General features: G+C 39.9%; 1 protein-coding gene across 1 annotated transcript; it reads left to right on the top strand.

The window, feature by feature from the left end:
- ugt8 (UDP glycosyltransferase 8) lies at positions 1-19,284 on the top strand. Its single transcript, XM_044191008.1, has 6 exons — positions 1-256; positions 5,347-6,179; positions 10,160-10,302; positions 15,101-15,177; positions 15,938-16,157; positions 16,355-19,284. Exons 2-6 carry the CDS (start codon positions 5,349-5,351, stop codon positions 16,737-16,739), a joined length of 1,656 nt encoding a protein of 551 aa, XP_044046943.1. The 5' UTR covers positions 1-256; positions 5,347-5,348; the 3' UTR covers positions 16,740-19,284.
- The last annotated feature ends 4,336 nt before the right edge of the window (positions 19,285-23,620 follow it).

Genomic DNA, 23,620 nt, shown 5'->3' with positions numbered 1-23,620 from the left:
ACCTCGCAGTGTTTCCCCTCCATTGCCATCTTGCCACACCACTAGTCCCGCCTTTCACCCCCCCTGTGAAAGGGACTGCGAGTTTAATGTTCCCTCTGCGCGTTCTCGATACCCGGAGACTCATTTTACTTTACACGCAAGTCCTCGCCGCTTTTTTGGTGTTTTATCCCCCCAACACTTTAAATTCCGCCCAAGAAAATTAGGACTACTGCAGTTTCACTCCCGCACCTCTCTGGACCAACATCCAAGTCACAAGGTAAGGCCAGTACACGGCGAGTTAAGTGCTTGTCACAACAGGTGCAGCGTAAACTCAGTCTAGTTTACTCAGGGAAACCTCCACCTTTTTCACTTTTTTTTTTTTACTCTTATAGTGTAGTACAAAGAGTAACTTAATATTGTTGAAGGTGACAGCTGTGAACTCTACCGTGCTATTTGGCTGTTTTTTTACTCAAAGCTCAGGTGTGATAGTCGAAAGCAGGTGTAGCTAGATTGCTGTGTTACGTTCACGTCCTTTGCGAATTATCCCTAACGAAACTGTTACCATGGGCGATAACTTTGTCATGATGTATTTGTGAATTCACTTGTGGATTGATTCTGGTATTATTTCATCTTCTTTAGCATCACTACGGCAGTCTTGAATATATTTTGTTAGGCCACAGTTTTACTTTGATATTTCTCCATAGCATCATTTTAAAAGCCTTTTGAAAATGCTTTTGTTCTCTGGATTGTCAGAATGACTTTAGGGCTCTGTGTTATTCCATGGTGAGCTTTATCACCCATGACACTTGCCGTGAGAGATATTTGCATTGTATATTAGATATGTTCGTTGTATATTAAGCTCCAGAAAAGCAAACACTGTTTTAAAATACAGCCACCTTGCCAAGCTATGCTAGCATGACCTTTTATGAGATATCATTATCAGAGTGTGACTTTGAGTCCATTAGAGTTGTTGGGAGCTTACAACTCGATCTCAAACCCAACATGTCCAGCGGGCTATTCTATATGACCCGGAAACTAAGATTACCTACACTTCAAAGCCTATTTGGCCTGAATGCAGTGTTTCTATTTCGCTGTTTTCTTCCCCCCCCCATGAACGCACCTACATCAGTGCACCTGCTGGCTAATCCTGTTGCACCAACGCAAAACGATCACCTGATGTTTTTTAAAAACTTTTTATTTCCAGGCAAGAGGTTACACAAGCAGTCCTGCTTTCAAATATGCAAGACAATGCCTATTGTGCCAACATCACACTAACTTGGATGTTGATTGAGATTAATTTCATCCTCCAGAAATCCTTTGTGGTATTGCTGTAACACTCAGACTGTGTGTATGTGTCATAAGGTGTGCCTTTGCCCAAAGCTAAACCTTATTATAAGGGTTAAAACTTTAAAGGATAAACCCTAGGCTGACATGGCCTTAAGACATTGTATACTATGGTATTAAAGTTGTCAATCCTAATTTCATAATAAATGTCCCAAGAATTATTACTAGTGGCTGAATATATTGTGTAATTATATTTTAATGCATATATTTATGCTTTTACTTTTTTGTTTTTAATCACTACATCCCTGTTTCCAACCAGTCTTCACATTCATCAGTGCTTCTTTATTTGCAGTACATTATGTTAATGACGTACTGTTGATGGTTACTTGAAACCTTGCTGCTTTGTCTCAGTCCCCTGCTGTATTTCTTTATTTGGACCAACAGCTACTAACTCTTGGTAAGACAGAGCCTGTCTGACCTGTTCTTTTGTGTTGTTTGTTGTGGTGTGGCCAAGGTAGTATGAGATTATGAAAGTGAGAGGAAACTGCACCGAAAGTCAGCAGTGACATGTAAATAAAAAGATGAGGAAGGAGAGCTGATAGGTGGAACGAATGGGGATGAATTGGACACTGAATTTCTGTCTGGTCTGTAGAGTTACATTGCAAACAGCATTGGACTGACTGAATTAATGTGGGTAGTTGGGTTCCTCATGCTGAAGGCCCAGTAGGCCATTTTGCAATAATATTTCCATTGCATGAGGAGGATATTTGCAAGTAGGCTTTATTTATATCCAATATACACTTTCTTTCATATGCTGATGAAGCTTAGCTTATCTATGAAGTGCTCTGGGCTCAATCTTCCATCTTCGGTTCAAGAGGACAAAGTATTATTTTACAGACAGCACATCATTAGAGCTAATGTGTCTTTTCACACATGCATGCAGTGAGATATTTAGCCACCAGGCCGCACCAGTCATGTGTTGGCATCTTGGATTTCATTATCAGAGTCTGACTTGTGATATGATAAACATTGCATGATACAGTTAATGATTTCATTACACTTTACAGTTTTTGGTAGGCTACAAATCTGTCTCTAAACTGTAGTTCCCAGCAAGCTGTACAGTATTTTTCTTTAAACATTTTTTTATAATCAGAGCTTCACTAACCTAGTCTAGTAATCTTGCCCTTCAATGGACCCCATTTGGATTATTTTGCATCAAACAAACCTGAGTTCAGTTCATCACGCATTTGAAAGATAGCAAAATAAACAGCTTGGACTGACTTGTGTTTGACTTAATATCAGTTCTTGGAAGTCACATCTCCCCTCTCAACAGGGTGCATGGAGCTAATGAACCCCCACTGTGGAGGCAGCAAGCCTGCTCCTCCCGCTGTGCTAAATCAAGAAAATGTTAGTCTAGATTATGGTATTAGAGAGGGATAATTACTGTATAATTACCATCTTGTGTCAGTCTTAATGGATTAAAATTCTTCCTGCGGAAGCTTTAATTGGTCTGATTTTCAATAATACACAACCAAAAGCTGCAATACAAGCCAAATTAATTTGAGATGATAGCAGAGATATGGTCGGAGTTTCCAATTATTTACAACATTTTGTTTGTTGAAGCTTAAGTGGTAGTTGGTTACACAAACATTGCCGACTATGTTCTTTTCATTCTCAAGTCTCATTCATGCTATTTTGTTCTTAACCTAAATAAGACCATTTACCATAGAACACTGTTTTCTGCACAGTTAACTCATCTGTGAGGTAGTTTTTACAAAGCCTTTTTAAGTCTATGCTTGTATACAATATTTACGATTTGGAGTTAATAGACTCATTAGTAATGTAAATCCTTAGTGATGTAAATATGATGCACATGCAGGTAGAGGCATTGATAGTAGATTCCACTCAGCTATATGTTCAGACATTTGTATCACTTCATGGTAATGTAGCTGTTAAAATGTTGTCTCACAGTAACAATATAATATTGATATTTCTCCCAGGTCTTTTCTGCTGATCATAATATATTATGCCTTTTTAGAAAAAGCTTTAAAAACTTTAAAATATGTTTCTCTACTGTTTTAACTTTTGTGCCTTTTTTCATCTCCACTTTGTCTTCACTCCGATCAGCCTGTCATTTCGTATCTTTTAATTCTCTTAATCCAGATAATTTCCTTAGCCCTCCCTGTGCGCAGGGTAACCAAACTCCATTGTTTGTAACTTAAGTCATGACGCATCACAGTCCTCAGTAGACAGTGGCTGGTTTCTATAGTTACCGTCAACAGTCTGGGCTGAGAAGTGTTTGTAACAATATCCTCAGGACAATGCTAAACAAAATGGTGGCCACCTTGAGTCCTCTTCCGACCAGGCCCCAACTGTTTGCGGAGAGAAACTTCATATTGTGGACAAACAGGTGGCCGATACACTATATGATCCTGTTAAGATACTATCAGGAGATGTTCAGCAGAAACAATATGGGTCTTGCCATTTGATATAGATTCAGTCGTAACAGTAATGATGATAAAACGTGACGCGAGAGATGTCTTGAACACTTACACTGTTCAGGATCGCAGGGTGCTGCAGCCTATCACAGAACACTTTGAACAAGAGGCAGGGTACGGCCTGGACAGGTTGCCAGTTTGACACATACAGACATAGAATCACATTCACACTCACAGCCACACCTACAGGCAGTTTACAATTTCCTATTTCTCTAATCTTCAGTCCTTTAGACTTATGGAATGAAATCCACGCAAACACAAGAACATTTAAACTCCACACAGGGAACACCCACTGGACCAGGTTGGACTTAAGCCTAGGACCTGTCCTATTTATTTATTTGCTTAACTAGGTGTAGCAGTAGATTTGATTACACACTATGCTAACACAAATGTAACAATTATGCAAGCCCTCGTACATCAGTTTATTTTGGCCTCGTCTTAAGTTATGAACTGATTATTTACATGGTGGTGCAATATTTAAATAATTGTGTGCTATCTCCAGTGCTGCAAACTGAGTGCTTTAAAAGGAGATGGTAGGCTACACACATTATGTAAATAGGTCAAGAATATATACATCTGCTCTGCAACATTGTGTTGTTAAAAATTTGGACTACTCATTTACTACACAAGACCTCAAGGAAAATGTTCTTTTGGCTGTGGCTTTCATTGCCAACTTAGCGCCTGTATGTCCCGATCCAAAGCCACAACCACACTTTTGCTCATGGAGTATCATTTATACATATTCGGTCAAAGCTCAGTGCATTCTTTAAGGCATACCGCCCTGTGGAAGGAGAGCATGGGTTAGTCATTGTAGATTAAGAAAACCTAAAAATGAACCACCCTAAAATTAATCCAAATGAGAGGGAGAATTAGTGTAGGCATATAGGGCACAGACTATGACATGGCGGCATAATGGCTCTTTGTGTTTGTGTTTGTGAATAGAGCAGTTTAGAAGAGAAGAAGGTTTAGAATGACGTTGGTGCTGCCCACATCATGTCAGTGACGGCTGTGCACAGAGTGAGGAGGGATGAAGGGGTGAAATCAAAATATGGAGAAAGAAAGGGAAAGGTAAACCATTGATGATTTAAAAAAATGTACACACAGATACTGAGAAGTTGTATTCTCTCAATACTACTTCTCTGTGTGTACGACAGAACTGAAACTCAATTGAGAATGAAGACTAAATTGAATGGAGTTGTGAAACGGTTGCCTCCTTGCATCATGGGTGACTGATAAGAGGTGGGCCAGAGTAACGTTCATAGAGTAGATAAAAGTTTAAGATGACAAACAAAACACATCTAATAACCTTTTCTTTCTGACCTGTAATTTTATATCAGGCTCATCCCTGAAGATGTAAGACAAACTGTACTTGGCCCCATTTGCCCAATTAATTCTCAGTATTAAATGTGTAATTTATGGATAATGTATGATTAATTTCTCTAGCCCAATAATACTAATCTAGGATATTTCTATACCTGTTGAGCAACATTGATTAATCTGTATTATGACATTGGTTTTTGATGACTGTCTTCTGTTTTTATTTTGATGTCAGGCGTTAACATGGTTCATTTCTTTTTAATTTCAGCCATGCTTCTACCCTCGTCACTAGTACTCCTCCTTGGCCTCCTCACCTGGAGTCCCAGTGCATCATGGGCCGCCAAAGTGATCGTGGTGCCACCCATCATGTTTGAATCACACCTCTACATCTTCAAGACGCTGGCCACGGCTCTGCGCCAGGAGGGCCACGAGACCCATTTTCTAATTTCAGAGGGTCGTGAGGTGCCCCCCTCCCCTCACTACCACTTACAGCACTACCCAGGGATCTTTAACAGCAGCACAGCCGACAATTTCCTCCAGTCCAAAGTCAGTAACATCTTCTCAGGCCGCCTGACATTTCTGGAACTGTTTGACATTCTTGACCACTACTCTCAGAACTGTGATGCTGTTGTTGGCAATGTTGAAGTAATGACCCGCCTCAAGGAGGCCAAGTTTGACCTACTGCTGGTGGACCCTAATGAGATGTGTGGTTTTGTGATCGCTCATATCCTGGGTGTGCAATATGCCGTGTTCAGCACAGGCCTGTGGTACCCTGCAGAAGCAGGTGCCCCAGCCCCACTTTCATATGTACCCGAATTCAACTCATTGCTGACAGACCGCATGTCTCTGGTCCAGAGGATCACCAACACAGCTGTTTACCTGGTGCAGCGCTTTGGAGTCCATTATATTGCATTACCCAAGTATGACCGGATTATGAAGAAACATGGAGTGAAGCCTCAAGTAGCCATGGCTGACTTGGTGCAGGGCAGCCGGCTGTGGATGCTATGCACTGACATGGCTCTGGAGTTCCCCAGGCCCACCCTGCCACATGTGGTGTACATAGGAGGCATCCTTACCAAGCCCCCCAACCCACTGCCACAGGTCAGTATTGAGAAACACACACATCTGACAAGCACATGATGAGATTGGCAAAGGCAGACAAAAAGATTTTGTGTGGTAGTTGTGTGGTCTCATGTACAAGAGAGTTTATGCTGCGTTTCACTTTTGAGAAAGTGTGTTCTAGTCGAAGTCCTTGGAGAGTAGGAGTGGCTGATCTCTTTCACATTGTATGTAATTTTATATCACATTATTGATGTATATTGTGTTAAGTTAGTACATATTCTGGAAAATCAAGTGAGAAACGTAATATGGATAAAATAACCAGATAGCAATGTCTGTTTTTTGGTTAATCAGCAAATTAAATACCTGACACATCAAGGTACTTCATCACAGTGATTCAATCGTCATATAAAATCCAATGTGGTCATAAATCACTCCTGCTCATTGATACGAAACATTGCCCACAATGGCCTATACACCAAGAGATGTTAAAGGGATAGCTACTGCAGTATAAGCCAGATGGTAAAATCTCTGATGGTTGACAAATTTATATCCTCTTACAGTATTAAGTATACTTTATATTGTCACGTCGTCCAGCCCTATTACGGAGTCAATGGGTCTTATTAATTTCTAGATTTAAAAAAAAAGACAAATGTGTCCAAATATATTGCTTACTATGAGTGCTGGAACATAAAATCAGGCTCCATGCCAATGGTGAAAAGCTTGACTATGACATTATGCAAATGTTTGGTTTCAGGGCAGGATGGAAACCCATATTGTTAATCTTTACTCTGACTTGGAAGACGTTTATCCTGTTGTATTACATATAGGTATAGGTCGAGCATTTACACATTTCTATTATATTTTTATTAGACCATTAGCAACAGTCTACTTATACACAGACTTTTTGAGCTCTGCCTTTCTCACTATGTGTGTGTTCTGTGTGTGCACCCTAAAGGGTTTCAAGAGATTTAATATAAAGGCAACAGGAAGCCTTCCTTTGTTTTATTCTTTTGCATAAATCAATGTTTTACCAACTGTTTTTATTGACAAAGGTCAGTGAATTATTCAAAAGCTGTCATGGAAAAAAAAATTTTTTTGGCAAAAGTGGTGGTGGTTCTTATCTCTTATGTCTCATTCAAGACAAAAGTGCTGTTGATGGGTGGAATCAGGCCACCACTTGTCTGACTCATGAAGCCTTGGCTGCAACATGTATGATGAAGCTCATTGTCAGTTCACATACAGAACATGTGAACTGACCTCTATTCATTTATTGACAGCCTGTCTCTCTGCTTTCTCTTCTCTTCGTATTATCTTCCCTCTCCTGTCTTAACAGTCTGACTGAGTTTCAGTATTTTTTGTATCTACCCTTGCTTGTACCCATTGTTTCTCCCATCACTTGGTATCTCTTATTATCACATCCTGCTACAAAGCGATCCTTTATAGATGATGCTGGGGTTAGGATGGGTTTGGGTTGAATGGACTCGGTAGATTTTGAGCAGAGATGGAGGGGAGTCATGGAGGGCAGAGGCGGATGGTGACGAGGGTTAGTCCAGCGTTCGGACGCAGAGAGCGCGGGCCGTCGGCATCTATTGCGGGGGGTTTTGCAATGCCACTCCAGCCAATAGGGAGCATTGTGCCGTGTTGTGTGGAGGTAGTTATAATGGAATTGGAAGGAGAACGAGGCCATTGTTCTGGGCAGAGCTCTGGGGACACTGAGACTCTTTTATTTGGTCACTGAGGCTGCGTTGTAGGGACAGTAGAGCTCAGTGTGCCCCTGAGGTTGCTCTGTGCCAGGGCCGGCCTTAGCTGCCGCAGCTGGACCATTGCCCTCCCTCCTTCTACTTGCCCTCCACTTCTATCACTCCAACATGGCTGCTCCCTGATCCCTCCTCACCCACTGTTGGTCCATACATCTTTACTTAGACTATTTTGCTATACAATGCACTGCTGCCATCCTAAATGAACATGTTCACACCCAAACACAAAAAAAACCCTATTCTGAACTGCAACACCTCTGTTTGTTATGACTTCTTTGTATTATAACCCAAGTGAAAAGCAGCTAATGGCAGGCTGTGTTACCACCCAACAGTCCCACTTTGCTGCCTGTTCCAAGAAACAGGTTTGCCTAGAGCAGGTCTCCTGCCTCCAGAAACAGGGCCCTGGAGGAGGAGGAGGTGGAGGAGGAGGATACTATTGTATTCATTTTTCCAAAGACATGTCATGTCTCATGTCATAGTTTTCACTGCTTAGGTGTAGCTGTGTTGGTAGAAACTGATACCGCAGGCTTCTTTGCTTTCCTTTTGATTTAACTATAGTGCTGACATTTTAAATGTTTCAGCAACTCTTTATTGATAGACCAGAGCTACAGTATAGCTATGGATATAGATAGCCTTTAGAATAGTTGACAGATGTAAAAATGTATATATGACCTTAAGTTCATCATGTAAACAGTGCTTATCTAGGGTCTTTGTTTTCAAGTAACTGGGACGTTGTTGCTGGAGAGATGTGCTTCTGCTGAGTTTTCTTTGAGCGTCACAAAAGAAATTCCTTTCGCCTCCATTGTATTGAGTGGTACACACTGATGAAGGCCGGAAGGCCAAAAGCGTTTTGTGTATTGCGAGAAAGATGATTAAGTAAACTTACTTAATGACATATTTCTCAGTGTGACCCTCTCTTCTTTATATGGAGTTGGCAGCAGAAATCTCAGATATTTTAAAACTTGACACACAAAACCGAAACTGTCTGCATGGCTAGATACAACGAGGAGTATGAGAGGAAATATTGTTTGTTGTGATTTAGGTGAACTGATCCTTTAAGGATGTAAGTGTGTTGTATGGATTAGATAAGAATGTTTTAGAGCGGACTTTATTGTCAGTATTTGTTTTGAATCTGATGGCTGGCTGCTCTATTGACTTTTGTGCAGTTTTATGGTGTCAAGACAAGTTTCCCCACGGGTACAATAAAGTATATTGTATTGCTGTCCCCATAGTGGACCAGCATTTGTGTGGTTTCCATTTTTATATCCATTGACTTATCAATGTAATCCATACACTGTTGTCATTTTGTACAAAACCAGTGCTTTATAGAGAGTAAAACAGTGATCTCTTGAGGAACTGGCCAACTTAATGTTTAGTGGTATATATTGAAACAAATTGCAAAAAGCAGCAGTTCAGAAGAGATCAATATTCATGTCACATTTACTGAAGAATAAAGTTTGGCCAAAAAATATTGTAGACTTCAGTGTTCTCAGTATTTTTGTCTATTGTGGCTCTTAGTGAAAGGACAACTTGCTTTATGGGTTAAAAAAGTCTAGTGCCTCACAAACGCAGTGTGATGAAATAAGGCCATCTGGATATAAAATCATTAGGAAAATGATACTGGTCCATTAGAATTAGTGGCTTTGTTGACTATCAGCATTGTTCATTAATGTCATAATATGAAATGATGATGTATAATGCAACACTGGGCACCAAACTGCAAAATGCAAGCTCAGCACATCCTTATTTGCAGTTCTAAGGCATTAACTTACATATATTTAACAGCTTCGTGCATTAGACATTCTGTGTCTTGCTTGATAAACTTTTACTGTGAATATTTTTTACGTCAAAAATTTGCTGGATTTGAATTTAAGTAGTCTACATGGACTAATTTTATAGCCTGTACCTGCAGCAATATGCTAACTAGAGATTGCACTGGTTAAGGGGTTTATAGTCTGTGAATCCCTCAGATTATTCACCTGTTGCTTATCAAACTCCACATTTATCTGTAAACCTGTAAATCATTCAGAACACAAGAGTAAAACAAACCTCACTTGAATCATTGCCATAAACCTTTATCATGTAGATCTGGTCTAGTTATGTGAAGTGTCTGTTTAATTGATGTCAGGTAATCTTTGATGATTAAAAATAGATGGAGATATAATGAGATCATTGCAATTTAACTTTTTTCATGGGCAAAGAAACTGTAAAAAATGTTTTGTTTTTTTAAGCTCTCATTGTTTGTCTCTCATATTCCCACAGGATTTTGAGGCATGGGTGAATGACACAGCAGAGCATGGCTTTGTGGTTGTGTCGTTTGGAGCTGGGGTCAAGTACCTTTCCCAGGACATTGCTCACAAACTAGCAGGAGCCCTCGCCAGGCTGCCCCAGCGTGTCGTCTGGAGGTAAAGTATCTGTTTTCTCACAGCTGTCACTGTGACAAATGTGAAGAGATTTTCTAGTGAGCCTCAAGTCACTGACTTTCCTCCATTCCAGCTTTCAGGGGGCTCTGGACGTCAGAGGACTTTGTGTGTATATATCAGAACTTTGACACATTGTAAAATAAAGGCAACACGCTCTCTGCCTTGAGACCAAAGTCCATATTCCCACCTCATATTTGCCTCAGGGTATTATGAGTTCATCCAGGTGATCAAACAGCATTGATTAGTGGATCCTGACTCTTAAGAGACTCAGAGAGTCAGAAACTAATGTGGCTTCACATTTTAATGGTGCAAAGACCTTTGCATTTTATTTAATTTAGCAAAGTTACCAGTGGCGGCTGGTGGAAAATTTTCTAGGACCTTGTTTTGTTTGGGGAAACCAATAGGGAAGTAAAGATCAGGATAAGTAAACATGAAGTGCATTTAGTGGTGTTAAGCTGCTACTCAGGCACTTTAACAGACATAAGCATGGGAGTCAAGTGCTCTGAGGTGTAGAGATGGTCAACTCCAGCAAACTTCTACTTCGAAACTCTCTCACAAGTGGATTCAATTGAATTATACTCAAAAATAAATTGTGGGGTCCCTGATAACCAATACAAAACAGTTAACAGAGGGAAATACCCCAAATAATAACACATAAACAATCTTGTAAATATCAATTGACCTCTAACACATGGAATAATTAGAGATTTGTTTTAACATGTCAACTATGCACATCGCACAAAAACACACACTGGGGCTGAACATGAACAAATGCACACTACCAGACAAAGTACATCTGCTTGATACCTAGTTAATCATTGTCCATTTGAAGCCAATCCCCTGAAAATGCCAGGGTTTTTCAAGGAGTCTGTCTCGTCATGCCCACGCAAGGCCGACTCAAAAGCCCCACAAAACTCCACACAATCTCTTAATTTGGATAAAATAATCGCCCTTCTCGAATTAGATTTGAGGACGCTGATTGGCTAAATTTTATGTCATACATTCATATCTTTGGCTAAACTGCTACACAGACCCGCCTCCTTTGAACCAGAGCTGCTGAGACACGCAGACAGGCTGAGGGGGACATGTAGGAAATGCATATGTTGTGCAGATGCTTTTCTATCATATTTTACACATGACTGGGTGCACTCCATATTTCAAACACACAAATTTTGACAATTTGTTTAATTTATTATTATTAGTAGTAGTAATGGGGTTTGTTTGTGGTTCAAGGGCTCAGTGAGGGCGGCGCCCTAGCACCCTCTATTGGCCAGCCGCCACTGAAAGTCACATAAGATAAGTGATTTATCCAGAACATTTGCTCAGTTAAACACACTGTCCGCTTTTTTGTGTCTCACTCATAAACATGCAGACAAATACCTACATGCATGTGCTATGTGGTACTGTGACACGTGATATTGTGGGTCAATTGCTGCAGCCAAGGGACAGGCGAAATATGTCTGTGAGAGGGAAACTAAAACTGTTGCAGTATCTGTGCATGCATGCGTCTGTCACAGTGTTATACACTATGAATGCATATGTGTATGTGTTCAGGATGAATTAATAAGAAGAGGTCCTTCACAGAGATATCCAAAATGTATGAGTCCCACAGCAATGATCCATGGACCTGAGCGGGAAAATGCAAAAAATAAGAGGGGAAAAAATATGTGATCCATCCATGAACCTGCTAATGCTTAACACTTATCTCAGTAAATTTAAGAGTTTGTGATTCATTGACCACATTCACACTCATTGTTTTTGTGTAACTTTTATCTCATAAGTGACTAAAGAATAGTTAGACATCCAAACCGTCAATCTATTCTGGTATGCCCAAGTGGCGCATTACTAATATAGACTCCAGGAACAAAGCCTTGGTCCTAGTACATACAATAATGCATGTGGTCTGCAAACCTGACTTTTCTATTGGCATATGGTGTAGCTGGGTTAATGTTTGAACATGTGCCTAAGTGTCTTCACTTGTACAAACACTACACAATTGATGTCATAACTGACAGAATAGTAAAGTAACCTTTCATTAGGTATGTCTGAGATAATAACCAGATAATTACAGTTACAAAATGCTATGTTGTTTTTTATTTTTATTTGGATCAAATATTACAAGTCCAGTTTTGCTTTAGTCAGTTTTCAATCTGTTTCTTGAAGTTTTTAGTAGTTTTATTTTGTGTCAATTTCAGGTCTAGTTTTTAGCATTATCATAAGCACTGCGTTTAAATGTGTGTTTTGATTGACCAAGTTGAGATGGTTTACTGACCTTAGTGATGTTAGTTAAGTTGTTGGTTAATTTTATATAAAATATTTTATTTCAGTTAGTGCATTGTAACCACTAACTGTTATTAATGATATCACATTGTTTCATTACATTTCCTTCTACCTCTGTGTGTGACATGCAAAGGTGCCTTTTAACCCTTCAAAGGTGTTTAAAAAAATAGCTAAAACTCTTCTCTAGAGTGAATATTAATGAGTGCAGTAGTTTACTAACATTATATTTCTAGACCCCACACATGACAAATAACTAACAGCAAGTAGTGCAAGGATTAAGTTAAAAGTTAACTGATAATAGACAAACCACTCTTCTGACCTTAGAAAGAGACCTCAGAGGGATCATGTAAGTTGGAGAAGTGTGAGCATATAAGATAAGAGTGATGATAAGGAAAGGAGAGAGAATTAAAGAAGCTTTTGTTCTTTTTTTAAAGGAAACATTAAGGAGGAAATTAAGCATGTCTTGTAAATGTTACACAGATGACACAGATTTACTCAATCTTCCTCAGTTGTGTGTACCTCACATTTTTCAGTGTGTGTCTGCAATATTTGCAGGGTTTGCATGGAAAAGAAAATATGAAGCATTAGATAGTGTATAGAACTTGGGGGAAAAGCAGATATGGGGTGCAGCACCCTTTGCAGCCTACTGTGGCATGCTAGGAGCAGGGCTCAACAACAGACACTCATTATATGACTGAAATTTTGGGGTTGGAAAACTCAATGAGTTTTAGTGGCTGGAGATCAGACAAGGAGCTCCCTGGTGTGATCTAAGAGGATCAGATTGTGGTTGCAGTGTCTGATTGGAATAAGGTGGTTGTCAAAAAGCGTGCCATGGTTTTTGGCAATCTGAGCAAAAAGTACTGTGTGTTGTAATGAGGGGTGCTGGATTTGTCTTGGCATGCAACACGTGTGAGTAATAATGTGTGATAATTTGTCATTTTTAGAGTTTAAAATGACAACGGCAAATGAAACACATTCCTGTGTTCTCTAGCACTGACCTTTTACAGTGAGATATGAGACAATGATGCTTCACATGTAGACCATGTACATCTGACCAGGTCTACGGGTGCAGTGAGACAATGATCTGAAATTTATAGCCACAAGACTTTGAATGGTGATCAGGGTTTCAGTGGTCCTTCCAAACTAAGAGGATGGAAAAAGGAAGAGGGCTGATGAGAGGGACAGGGACCAAGCCAAAAGAATCGTGTCATTGATAATTGTCTGCATGAATGTAGGCTTTGATTGACAGGACAGTGAATTGGTGCTTTGTTGAAGAGAGATGAAAGAGTTTGAGTTAGGGAGGGAAGGAGATGGATGGATGGGGGTCGTAATGCAGCATGCATATGTATTGTATGCTGCATTTGTTGGAAAATGCTTCCACAAACACAACCACAGACACCAAAAGACATACACACAATACTGCACACATTCACCACCACCCGTAGAAGACAAAGAGATGAAACCTAAATGTCAGTGATTGAACAAGCAAAGCCCTTCAGCTTTTTGCTTTTTTTTTTTTTTTTTTTTTAGGGAAAAAGAGATTAACATTGAATTCCCCTTTGTTCACATTCTGCATCATGTAAATGTTAGACTCGATTGATTCATTTAGCCTTCTGTATATATGGTATCTCTTGTACACACTATACATACATCACATCTTCTGCCCTCACTATGCATGTACGGATGCACAGCTACGTAGAAAGCTCAACACACTTACATTAAAGGTTCAATACAGGAGTCTGGATAAAACACAACAAATTCAATGATTGTGAAGTACCCATAAGAAGTACAACACAGTATTTCTCTAGTAAAAATACAAATAGCATCCACAAGAGTAAAAAAGTAAAAAGAGTAAAATACATAACAGTATTTAGAATGTTGTATCAGTAACACATTATCCTCAGACAGCTAGTATAATGGCTAGCTTAGTTAGCAGTAAACTGATCATAGAAAAACTAAATTAAACAAATTGTTTGACATTTTGGGAAACACACCGATTCTTTTGGTAGTAACTTCCTGGAGTCTTGTGGTGACCATGAGGTAACCAGTGGAGATTGAAAGTTACAGATCTGACAAATGACTGGATGTAACAAGTTAAACTGTAACTGCTATGGAAATGTGCCCTTAGCAGTAGCTAGTAGGAACAGAATGTTCATCTGAAACCAAACTTCTGGTGACAGAACAGTACATTGTTTAAAAATAGTTTTATACAATTCATATTGTAGTGTAGCTAGGCTGTACAGTACTGTGTATACTGTATCCATTTCAAATCCAAGTGATATGTGTATACTTTTCTCCCACAATCAGTAGTGTTGACACGTTAGATATAAGTATCAAATACTGTGTGACTAGCCACTGACTAAATATAAGTAGTGTGAAATATTTACAAAGTTAAATATCAGTTCACACACCATTGTGTTGTGATGACAACATAATCTACTAAAAAGTGAGATAAACTATCTCAGCATTCCTTCATTATTTCCTATTTTCCTTCCTTTAGATTCTCTGGAGTTCCACCCAGTAACCTTGGCAAGAACACCAAGCTTGTCGATTGGATGCCTCAGAATGACTTATTAGGTGAGTACATCGAGAGGACGCCACATAATACATACTTCACCTTCTAGTTCTCTTATCAACAGTCAAATTGGCTTACTGAACTTATTGTATATTGTATTGCACCATATGAATTGAAATGTATTTTACAACACTTGCAAAACCCTTTAAATGAACCAAGATGCTTTAAAAACAACTTTTCAAGAATCTGACTTCTTCGTATCGTGCTGGTTCAAGGCATGTTTTGACACATAGCTGATCCTTGGTGTTGTTATACGAGATGTTGCTACTGTGGGTGGCGCGGACTAGGTTTTGTATTAGTGGGTTCATGTGTAAGCCCCCTGGTGTGTATCAGGAATAAGGAATGTACATGAACATTCAGATATTGACAGCTAGCATTGTATTCTGCAGTGATATAATAGCACCTTGGTTAGCCAAATGTTAATGCCTGTCTGGCTTTCTGGTAGGAGCATTTTAAATATAATTTTACTGGGTTTTAGGTGAACTACACCACACTACTACACCTTTTTTTATTGTTAAAATAGGTATAGAGAAAGAATTGAATTGAAATTTCTCCCTGCATAAAAACACTGACTGAGGTGTTTTGTTAATTATACTGTACTGTAAACCGTCTTCCCAACAGTGAGATACTGCTGAGTGTGCAGCAGTTTGTGGGATCTACTGTTTAAACCAAACCAGCAAAATAAGTGCCCTGTCAAAAAATGACTAATGAACATAACACCTAACATGCAAAATAACATCCCTCATCCCTCCTGCCATCTAGGCCACGCCAACACAAGGGCCTTCCTGAGCCATGGTGGCCTGAACAGCATCTACGAGGCCATGTATCATGGGGTGCCGGTGGTAGGTGTGCCCCTGTTCGGAGACCATTATGACACCATGACTCGTGTGGCAGCCAAAGGTATGGGTATCATGCTACACTGGAAGTACATGAGCGAGGAAGACCTCTACACAGCCCTGACCAGCGTCATCAAAGACACCAGGTTAGATTTCTAAGTCTTGTATGCACAGTCACACACAAAATGCTTTGTATAGTAGTGTTATTGTTTATCAGTGCCATCTGGTGACCATATATGGAATCACCACTCTGTGACTTAATGGTATACATGCAATATACTTGTCTCCTTTTGTCCTTGTCTCTTTATATCCTTGTTTCCAACCTCTGTCTCTCCCTACCTAGGTACCGCCAGCAAGCACTTCTTCTCTCCAACATTCACAAAGACCAGCCAGGCCACCCTGTGACCAGGGCCGCCTACTGGATCAGCTACATCCTCCGTCACCACGGTGCCAACCACCTGCGCTCCGCCGTATACGAGGTGTCCCCCTACCAGTACTTCCTGCTGGATGTGATTTTCACTGTAGGGGTTGCCTTGGCTCTGATCGGCTTTGCCATGCAACGGCTGGTACAATTGCTGAGGGGGAAGAAGGTCGGGGACCAGAGCAGAGGAGGTGGCGTCACCAGGGATGATGGTAACATGGCCAATGGACATTGCCATAGCGAGAGCATGGCCAACGGGAAACACAAACGCAATGGCTCCTTGAAAAACGAAAAGAAGATGAATTAATGTTTTGAATGGCCAAGAGGGACGAGGAAGAAGTTGCCTCAAGAACTCAGCTCTAGGTTTATGTTTAGTGTTTTTATAAAAGCTTTGAGAGAAAGCTGTTCTTAGGTCTGCGTTGAGAGGCAACTGCTACTCAGAGCAAGCAAGAGGCTGTAGGAGGATACACAATGCATCGGGGGCAGAGCAAGGCATTGGGTGCTCAAAATCTGTGTGTGTGTGTGTGGGTGTATGTGTATGTGTGCACTGAAGCAAATTTAACGAAAACTCTTAACAGCAGCAGCTACAGCAATGCAACACCAAATTGGAAAGTCACTGAGGATGAAACCTAGGGAAAAGACACATTGGAGGACATTGTTTCTTCATGTGCATCTTCTCTCCTGCATGTTCTCTCTTGTCTTCCTGCCTTCCTTACCAGTGGAAGGATGATGAAGAGGGGAAATCCTGAGCGCCAACCCCTCATCCTCCGAACAAAACAAGAAAACAAACAGATAAATATTTAGGATTTAATGTTTTTAACTGCAAACTCTGCTTCAAGAAGTGTCTGGTAAACTGTAAATAGAGGACACATCTATTTATTACTGTACAAATGCATTTTAATGATGGACCTTTTTAACCTATCTTATTTTTTATATATTATTTCATGTATGAGTGGTGTGATAGCATGGTGGTAGATGTACACTCCCTCCTCTAAGGAAGCATTGTGTGCTTCATATTGGTGAAACAAAAACTGACAGCAGCTGTCATTGTAAGTCTGAACAGGTCTGTGCTTTCTGCAGCTGCATTATCCACAGCATTCATGATGGTCTCTTGTTTTCAAGCTAATCAGTGTTGAAAATATTTTCAATTATTCCCCTTTTCACATGGTAGTGCCAGCCTGCGACTGCATTTAGCTGTGCAGCGTTCCCATTGTCTCTTGACTGACAGTTTGTTGTGGTAGATAATAACTGAACTCTGTTTGGCTTACCAGTGTGAAAAGGGTGATCATGCTGTAATCAGAAGGTATATAATAATGATTACTACAGAGGATACTGTGGATAGGCAGAGCCAGATCAGAAATGTGCTCAAACTCTTCCAGTCAGGTGATCAGGGATGAGTCAGAGCATTATTGATTTATGATAACTAGCTTCATCAGTCCCATATCTTAATTCTGCATCCCTCATCTATTTATTAATTAGTAAGGATTCATCACTTTATTGCCATTTTTAGGACTACACTTGACTTTGTACTCTATTCCTCTATGATTCATTGTTGGATTATTTCTAACATATGTAGCAAATTTTAAATTACACTGTTCAGGTAGGAATTTCAGAATCCATTCGATACTTCTCTTCTGCAAATTAAAGTCTGTTAGATTTAGATGTTGAGGTTCATGTACAAACTAGGCAGACCTTAATTATATTAACTTTGAGTGTGAATGATTCACATTCTGTATGTGGCCTTTTTATAATGCAGACATTTGTGTATGCAGTATGGCTTTTTTTTTTTTTTTGCTATTCTCTGAAGTCATTTCATCATACTGAGTGTATGCCCATGCAATTCTTTATGTTCTTTTCCTTCAATAAGACTGAAGTTGCCCTCACTAGCTTTTTTATCATCTTATGTGTCAATTCACTCCGTATTATTTTATTCTTCTATACTTGTTTCTCTGCCACCATGTCTGTTAATTCTTAATGCAGATGGAGGAACAATTGGCATTCTAGCGAAATGATTGTTTATCAACTTACCAAAGCCTCACACATGGACAATATAGCAATGTAAATTTAAAGGAAACAGAAGAAATACTATCACTTAACCTGTCAAAGTTGTTGTGGACTTAACATCCAATCGACATACATACAGCATGTTCACAAATCCTGCATGATAATTGAGAAAAGCTTCATGATCTTCCTTTCTCTGTGAGCTACAAGTATGCTTGCACAGCCCAGCCCAGCCCAGCTGAAAGCACGTTGTTGTTGTTGTTGTTATTATTATTATTATTATTATTATTATTATTATACTTGAATCATCATCATCTATAACAACTTCAGCTGTTGGTTATGGTAGGTGAGCCTGCAGGTGCTACACAAGCTATGAACAGGGTCTGGAGAGAAAAAGAATATTTGTGAAAATATATCTTTTTTTTATCATTATTATTTCAGTATTAATGTTGTTATAGATCACATTAAATGCCCCCCATGCTGATCCTTTACTTCTTGCTTATGTTTCTGTACTTACTCTGCAGTCTGACGTGTCTCTGTTCTAGTGACGTTTGTGGCTTTCTTTTTTCTGTCGTCAATAGCGTACTTGCTTGTTCCATTTGTCCACCTCTTTGTCTTACTCTTGACTTCCTGGTGTATTCTGCTGTCTTTGTATTCTTGTCTTTTTCTTCCTCCTCCCCCACTAAATATTTGCTGTCTCTACTTACTTGCTTTTAAAAAAAAAAAAACCATTTTACTTTGATTTTAAAATCAAAAAGTCCTCAATTTTCTTGTCATGTGTGTCCATGTTGTAAATAGAACAATGTAAACTAAATACTAATGCTGAATAAAAATTACATATTTTGTTTGCAGCGATGATTGAAACTTTTTTCTCAAATTGGATTCTCTTTATTTTTTTAAATATACATTTAAAGAATACAGATGAAAGTGTTGAAAAAGTTGTCCTGTAATTACCAAAGTGTGTCTAATCACTCGACATATTTTACTTCTCCCAGTTGATAATTGGTTGTTGCATGTTATCAGTACCACTGTACAACAATATTGAACAGACATGCACATACAGTCCATGTTTGATGCTGCCAGCCTCACTTTGATAGGGAATGTATAGGCTTTCTGTAGGGAATCGTTACCAAGCAGCAAGAGGTTTTGTAGGTATCAGATGGTAGAACCAGCTAAAGTAGCCAGCTGCACATACACATGCACACAAGCTGGGTGGATAGATAGGGTTATCTAATGCTGTATGCTCTTGCTGAGTGAAGCTGGGGTAACAAAACACCCAGCCTGGTACCCTGCCTTGCTCACTGGCCCTGTTAATTATTCACACTGCCTGCAGGTGCCCGCAGACCTCACACACACACACACACACACACACACACACACACACACACACACACACACACACACAGACACAGTCAAAAGCATCTGCAGGTATGTTTAATTTACGTTCTTGAAGTTGTTTTCTTTTGTTGTCGCTGGTGGCCAAATCTGGCACTGTTCTGTTAACTGAGACCGGAAGGGGGGAAGAAATGGAGGGCAGGCCTCTGCTGATGAGGAATCTGATATCACAGAAAGCACAGTGGGCATCATTCATGACATCCTCCATTCATCCTCAGCCACCCCTCCCTCCTCAGACCTTGTAAGTGCCTATTATCTACCTTTTCTCTCCACCTCAAAGGACAATCATCAGGAGAAATTAACCACTTTGTGTTGGACTAAGTGGGCTGACAGTATGGTGTAAGAGTCTTTGCACAAGATCCAAGTGATGGATTTGCCAATAGTTTGACAACAGGGTGTAATCTTCTGCACACTGACATCCACAGTCTTTATGTAAGAATAAGGCTAAAAGAATATAGTGGGGGTTGCATGTGTGCACTTCACTGAGGATGTTGGACCTAGCTTGTGCGTGGCAGTTGCGTGTTTGACGCCTAAGGGTGTGTGCCAGTTTTGAAATTGGTGACTAAGCTTGTGTGAGCTTAAATGACTGATGCCATCTCGTCAGTGTTTATTCATCTCTGTCGCAGCACATATAGACCAAGAGCTCTACCTATAGATCAGCCCAGAAATATATAATATTTTTTTGCAACTTGTTTGAGAGGATTGAAAGACTTTCCCACCTCTAAATCAACCTAGAACTAAACTGACCTTGACTGTATATGTAACGGAAAAGAGAGAAAGATCTATCAAGATCCATTAATTCAATGGAATGGTGAGATCACTACACAGTGTAAAAGAGTCTTATTTTCTTTTCAAGTGATATTGCTATATGGCTTGATTGTCCTCACACTCTGACATTCACATTTTCACATTTGAATTGTGTTGCTGTGAAACCATGTGAAAAACAGCCTTGTTGAACAAAAATAGCTGAAATCCTGACATGTATTTTGGGATTTGGCTGGTCTTATTACAGCAGAGCGAGGTGCTACAGTGTGTGCAGTATGTACTTTGCTCTTAAAGCTAAAAATATTTGCTTTTCTAGCTTGCGCTGCGTGTTGCCTTGTCACCCTCAAGATAAGGACCACGGAACAAATATACAGTCTTCAAGCATATAATGAGAGGACCCAGCATCATCAAAAAGGCCTCTGCAAAAGGCTTTTCTTTTACACTTTGTCTTTCATTGACTTTCTTTGCCCTTTTTTAGTCCAGTGAGAGGTAGAAAGTAGGATCAGTCGTACGTTTCATGTTCTGAAAGGTTAGGATCAATACAACCGAGGGCAGCTTCTGCTTGGTAAAAAAAACTGTTCGGTGTAACTAGTACCATCAGATGGGTATATGTATGTGAGTGCAAAGAAGAAAGGGAAAGCGAGGAAGAAATGATCCTGCACGTTTCTCCTATGTCCACTAGAGGGTAGTAGTAATCCATAATCAACTGCTCTGGTCACCGCATGCTATTTTTCTTTTTGTCTCTCTGTCCTATTTTTCTCTCTGCTTCGACCAACAGCTGATAGACCTGTTGACTAAAGTTTAAGAAGCTCTGAGTTCTGATGCAAAGATCTTGCAATATCAAGAGTGTGTGTGTGTGTGTGTGTGTGTGTGTGTGTGTGGCTTCCTGTAGTTTCTTGTGTGGAGGCGGGCTGCTGTTGTCATTCTGGCCCAGTGTATATCCAGCTGTAACTCCTATTAAATCTCTTGTCCCAAACTCTGCATGACAGATGTGGCCTGGCCATCAGTGGAAGTCTTTGTAGAACTCAGTTCAAACATCAGAGGCCTTCAAGTGCTGTGTGTATGTGTGTGTGAGATTTCAAATGAAAGTTAAATGATCCGTGTGGAGAAACAGGGACCCTTCAGCAGCCTCAAAGATAAGATGAAGCCAGAAAGAGACGAATGGATGTAATAAATAATTGCAACTAACAAATATAATTGACATGTGCTATATTTGTGCATGCAGGCCATATGTGTGCGCATGCGTTTACACGTGTATTTATATGCATGTGTGTGTGTTTGCGTGCATTTATATGTATGTGCGTGCGCGCGTTTGGGATAAATGGAGCCCTGTCAATGTGTCACCATGGAGATAAGAGAAGCCTGACAGCAAGGGAGAGAGAATGACAGCTTTTATATCAATCATACTGACTTATAACTGTGCGTGCGTGTGTGAGTGTGTGTGAATGAGTGTGCCTGTAAGTTAAGGGGTTAGGAAAGGGTATTAAGCTGGAATCAAAAATAAATCAATGTCATGTGGTTTGTATGCCAACAGCTGTTGTCAGTTTGGCCTCACCTCTTGCGGTAATCTCTAAACTCCAGTGACCACACGTAAACTCACACATACACACACACACACACACACACACACACACACACACACACACACACACACACACGATGCACTGACACACAAATAGACAGATGCCACTGTGTGTCACCCATCTCTAAGTGCCTGGACAACACCCAGAACAAGAGAGTTGGCCAAATGTTATCCTGGCACAAAAATCTACATCTTTCAGCTTCTCTCTGATCTAATTCTCTGTCTAATTTACTTTCTCCTCCTCTCTGTATCTACTCTGATTTCCTATTCCTTCCTCTTCACTTCTTTTTCCCCGTCCTCCTACAATTTCTTCCCACTTCTTTTTCCATCATCTCTCTTTTTCCATCCTCTCTCTCTATATTTACTTTCTTTCCCTGCCTCCAAAAACATCGTCCAACCCAGAGCGTCAGTGAATCTGTAAGCTGATGCAGCGTATCTGTGAGGAATTGGGAATTCAATTGGAGAAAATCAGGCTTTTGAGTTTTCAGCCAGATATTTAATTATGGGAGTGAATTATAGCTGTGTCGCTGCAGGGACACAGTGGAGAGGTAATGTGACTAAGTAAACAATAAATAAGCACTAAATAAACATAAAGTCAATGCCATGCTTAATTAGAAACATAACACCCACTGCTGCCCTTGCTAAACCTCCCATGCTTGCTTACTTTAGCCAACAAAACCAAAATACTTTCCACTCTATGTATGTGTTTTTGTGTGTTAATACCTGCAAACATATCACTAATATTATCTGAATCCTTTACCCCGCAGCGGATCTCAGACAGTAGCTGAGAGAGAGGCCAGCAGTGAGATAGAAAGATAGAGAAGGGGGGGACTTGGAAGATAGTAAGATAGAAATCTAACCTCCACCGTGATTAGGTACTGATCTCATAGGCCTGCTGTCTGCACTGATAAAGAAACAGGAAGACACACACACACACACCCTCTATCCTATCCCTTATTTTGAACTCAGTAAATCATTTGATCCTTATCAGATGTTCATTCATTTCATTTCTCTCTTGTCTCTTTTGCTCTGGGTTTTCTCGCTTTTCATATTTCTGTCCTTTCTCCCAAAAGCTAAGGAAAGAGATAATCTTGCTATGATCTGTTTTCAGAATCTATTGTTCACGCAGTCTCTTTCTTTTTCTTTGCTCCACTGAAAATGTTTTCTTTAAGGTAAAAAAATAAGTTCAAACAAGGTAAACTTGGAGTTTTCCAGGCTCCACTAGTCTAATACATTTCTGCTTGGTTTATATAAAAAACGCTTGTTAATGTAATTTTGCTGATTCACCTATAAAGACACAGAATGAAAAAATCAATGATGGTTGGCATCCTAAGAGCACGGTGCATCTGAGAAGAGACAACAATGGACACCTCTCTGATTACTGATAACTTTCAGTCAGTGATAAGACAGTGATACTGACACAAATTTCATGAGCCATGCTCTTT

The sequence above is a fragment of the Siniperca chuatsi genome, linkage group LG3 (genome assembly GCF_020085105.1).
Source record: "Siniperca chuatsi isolate FFG_IHB_CAS linkage group LG3, ASM2008510v1, whole genome shotgun sequence".
NCBI lineage: Eukaryota > Metazoa > Chordata > Actinopteri > Centrarchiformes > Sinipercidae > Siniperca > Siniperca chuatsi.
The sequence above is the reverse complement of the archived record's forward strand: the minus strand, read 5'-3'. Positions and strand labels throughout refer to the sequence as shown.

Coding starts and splice junctions, on each gene's coding strand:
- ugt8 (XM_044191008.1), top strand. CDS start 5,349: ATGCTTCTACCCTCGTCACTAGTACTCCTCCTTGGCCTCCTCACCTGG. Junction 6,180..10,159: donor CCCCCAACCCACTGCCACAG/GTCAGTATTGAG, acceptor ATATTCCCACAG/GATTTTGAGGCATGGGTGAA. Junction 15,178..15,937: donor GCCTCAGAATGACTTATTAG/GTGAGTACATCG, acceptor CCTGCCATCTAG/GCCACGCCAACACAAGGGCC.